We start from the raw sequence: 3,611 nt of genomic DNA, 5'->3' as shown, positions 1-3,611 counted from the left end.
TTCTATTTTGCTTTTCTTTTGGCTTTTTTTACGCTGTTTTTCCTGAACAGCAAGAGAGTTGCAAGGAAAAGAACAAAAGAAAACGTCGTGCCAGCAGAGCAAGACTTCTTACTGATGGTGCTGATATGGAAGAGGACGGGAAGAAGAAAGGCTACGAAAATAAATTAAAACACTCGTGCACCTCGTCAATTCAGCCCCGCAGCTATCACCATCCACCGCGTCCCCTACCCCTTCCCCTACCACCGCCTCCTCCCCTTCCTCCTCCACCTCCTCGCCCTCCACGTCCGCCTCTCCATCCTCCTCCTCCTCCCCCACCACCGCCGCGTCCACCACCTCTATGCCCACCACCACGTCCACCAAACCTCTCCGCCATCGGCCTCGGCCCCTGCGCCCTCCTCCCTTCCCTCTCCTCCTCACTAGCATCCCAATAATTCTCCACCCCCAACAACCGACAAAACTCGGCCGTATGCGGATTCGTATACTCCACCGGCATCTCATCCGTCATATTTCCCGTTTCCGGCCTGTTAACCAAATCAATCGGCGGCGCCGTCTGCACGAAATCCTCCGGTACTAGCAACTTATCGCCCGTAATGTTCTCATCTACCCATTTCCGAGCTTCCTCGATTGAAGGCTTGTAGCCAGCTTCGCCGAGGTCCACGGGAATGGGGGCGTTGGGGTCCGAGGGGCAGTGTTTGCCGACGGCGGAGCGGAAGAGCGGGTGGAAGGCGAGGGTAATGGAGAGCCATTCTGGGTCGTAGGAGAGGCGGAGGGGACGTTGTAGTTCTTCGGTTGAAGGGTTGATGGGTTCGATCTCGGCCAGTTGGAGGAATTTGCGGCCGGGAAGACATTTGTCGAGGGAAAGGAAGCGGACAGTGGTGTTGGTTATTGTTGGGGGAACTGGTTGGCCGGGTTTAGGCTTATTGCTGTTTCCGCCGTGGGGTTGGGCGTTGTAAGAGGATTGGGGGTTGGGATTCGAAAAGGACGCTGGGAGGAGAGAGCGGAGAGCTTCGGTTGGGTCTTCTTCGGTGACGGCGGCGGCGGGGGCTGCCGATGTGGGGGCGGGTTGTGAAGGTGCTGTAGGCGTAACTTCATCCTCATCAAGATCAATCTCATCGGGGTTTGAGGTCGCTGTTACAGGTGCTGCCGGTTGCTGGGGTACTGGCGCGGGTTTGTCCTCCATATCAAGATCAATCTCGTCAGGGTTCGCTGGCGCTGGCGCAGGCTGCTGCTTTTGGGGCTGAGGAACGACTGTCTCCTCTAGTTTCGCTGTCTCTCCTCCCTCGCTAGTCGTCTCCTTCGGCGGATCATACGTCTTGATAGCCGAGTACTTGCAATGCAGATGCGCCGAAAACCAGTAAGGTGGCCTCAGCCTATCCATCACATACTCCGCCCCCTGATTTCCCAGCGATCCATCAGCCGACTCCCTCTCAAAATCCGGCTTCATGTTCCAGAGGTGTTTGGTGTTTCCATGCTTCTCGATGGCCCTTGGCCAGTCGTGGCTAATGCCAATATCCACCTGGGTTTGCAGTTGCAACAGCTTGCGAACATCGATCTCGCGGACGTGATAAAAGCTCTTGACGTCGTCGTCGTTGAATGGTAGGCGCTCGTGATGCGCCTTGCGGTAGTTGTATCCCTTCCAGATACCACTCATCCCCGCAATGCGCAGGGGACCCAACCGAAGCACATTGGCGGCGCCCATGTAGTAGATGTTAGGGCACACCCAGCCGCCGTAGTACAGCTCCCACAAGTGCGAAGCAGCCTCGTGGTTGCCGGCGACGAAGATGGTCAGGTATGGCGCCTTCCGGACGCCGCTGTAATACTCGTGGAAATCACCGAGTTCGCGATACTTTTTGGGTACGGACATGGCGTTAAGATCAGCAGCATTGCGGACGGCTTGGAAATCGCCTCCGATGATGAGGAGGTCGACGCCATCCCACCCGCGTTCCTTGGCCGATTTTTCAGTGGCGGCGTAAATGGCGTTGAGTGTGCCATGACCCTGGAATTGGCGTTAGGATTGGGGTCAATCAATTGGTTGTGTAGGGAAGATTGAAAACTCACACAGCCTTCTACGGCAATGCGTACGCCCTGTTGGGTCGTGGTGTGGATGTCGATGCTCATGGCGATGCGACTCGAGGGTGGCCGGTGGAAAAAGCTTGTGATTATTTTTTGTTGGTTTAAGAATCAGGCAAGGTAAGCGTGAATTTCAGAACATTCAAAGACTGAATGTTGAGATGTCTGACCCACGCGATGAGGTTGACGAAATTGGAGAGAAGTTCAATGGTTTTGGTGTTGAGGTTCTTCAATTTCACTGCAGTTGCCTGTACTTCACTCACAGTGCCGTGCAGTTTTCCCCACTATCAAACTTCTTGACCCACTTATCAACAGTGCGCGGCCCCCATACAAGTACGTCCCCGTCTCGACTTTCCGTCCTTTCAGCTGTCAAACGTCCAGACACCAAGTCTTACACTCGTGTGAAATTTGACTTCCTTTCCACATCCTACTACAATATCCCGCACCTGGTTGCTATAACGTTGTGGCACTAGTATAGATGGCCTTCCTCAAGCTAAGAATGGCTTTTGTCAGCCGCCCGGAACGGTCCCCGAAATTGCCCGGGTAGTCATCGGGGTTGAACTGCCGGATTCAGCCGCATTTCGGTATATATATATATCACCAAAAGCATATATCACCGCCAACTCCCACTCAGGATGACCAGGTATCTACGGGCCCACTTCTGACAATATCAACATTCTTTTTCTTTAGTTTCGTCTCATTTACTCTTCGGAATCCAACCCAATCCAACACATCCCGCAGCAACCCTCAGCTCAAAGCCCGGATACAATACCCAACAACCACATTTTCCTCTCTTACTCTTTACAACTCACAGCTCCCTCCCTCCCATCAACCAAAATGTCCTTTCTCAACCTCAACCTCAACCTCACCTACCAAAACATCCACTTCCGCCACCCTTCCTCTTCTTCTTCCCTTCCCATCCCCTTACCCCCCCTTCCCCCGGGGATCTCCCGCTCCTTCATCCCCACCCCCCACGGCGACCTCGAGATTCTTCATACCACCACCACCTCCTCCTCCTCCCAACAACCAGCCCTCTTCTTCATCCACGGCGGCATGGGTTCCGCCTCCGTCTGGCTCGAGTACCTCTCCTTCTTTTCCCAACAACAACAACAACGACAAAATATCCCTTGCTACGCCATCTCCATGCGCGGCCACGGCGGGAGTTGGTACCCTTCTTATTTGCGGATGGTGTACGGGACGACCAAGGGGGATTTGACGGGGGATGTGGTGAGTGGGATTCGATGGGCTGTTGATAGGGAGCGGGGACAGCGGAAGCAGCAGCAGCTGGGTCGGGGAGTGATTAAAGGTCAAGGGAAGGAGGTAGGGAAGGATGTGGATGTGGATCATGTTGAAAGGAAAGAAGAGGTGGAAATGGTACTAATCGGGCATTCCAGCGGTGGAGGTTTGGCGCAGTACATTCTCAGCGCAGGTCTTTTGGGTGGATTGAGTGTGAAGGTCAAGGGGTTGGTGTTGATGGGTGCTGTGCCTGGGTTTGGATCGTATGTTTTTTTCCCTTTCCTCTCCTATTTGTTCCCCCCCCC

General features: G+C 54.2%; 2 protein-coding genes across 2 annotated transcripts; one reads left to right on the top strand and one right to left on the bottom strand.

Annotated features, from left to right (window-relative positions):
• Positions 1 to 205: 205 nt before the first annotated feature.
• Positions 206 to 2,118, bottom strand: NEUTE1DRAFT_149140 (uncharacterized protein; the record flags this gene model as incomplete). The annotated part of the gene is made up of 2 exons (XM_009856583.1): positions 206 to 1,996; positions 2,059 to 2,118. The coding sequence occupies 2 exons, from the start codon at positions 2,116 to 2,118 to the stop codon at positions 206 to 208; spliced, it is 1,851 nt and encodes a 616-aa protein (XP_009854885.1).
• A 789-nt stretch (positions 2,119 to 2,907) lies between these two features.
• On the top strand, positions 2,908 to 3,569 carry NEUTE1DRAFT_132309 (uncharacterized protein; the record flags this gene model as incomplete). Its single annotated transcript, XM_009856582.1, has 1 exon — positions 2,908 to 3,569. A coding segment is annotated over one exon (660 nt), but the record flags the coding sequence as incomplete, so codon positions are not given.
• Between the last annotated feature and the right edge of the window lie 42 nt (positions 3,570 to 3,611).

This window comes from Neurospora tetrasperma, assembly GCF_000213175.1.
Source record: "Neurospora tetrasperma FGSC 2508 unplaced genomic scaffold NEUTE1scaffold_51, whole genome shotgun sequence".
Lineage (NCBI taxonomy): Eukaryota > Fungi > Ascomycota > Sordariomycetes > Sordariales > Sordariaceae > Neurospora > Neurospora tetrasperma.
The sequence above is the reverse complement of the archived record's forward strand: the minus strand, read 5'-3'. Positions and strand labels throughout refer to the sequence as shown.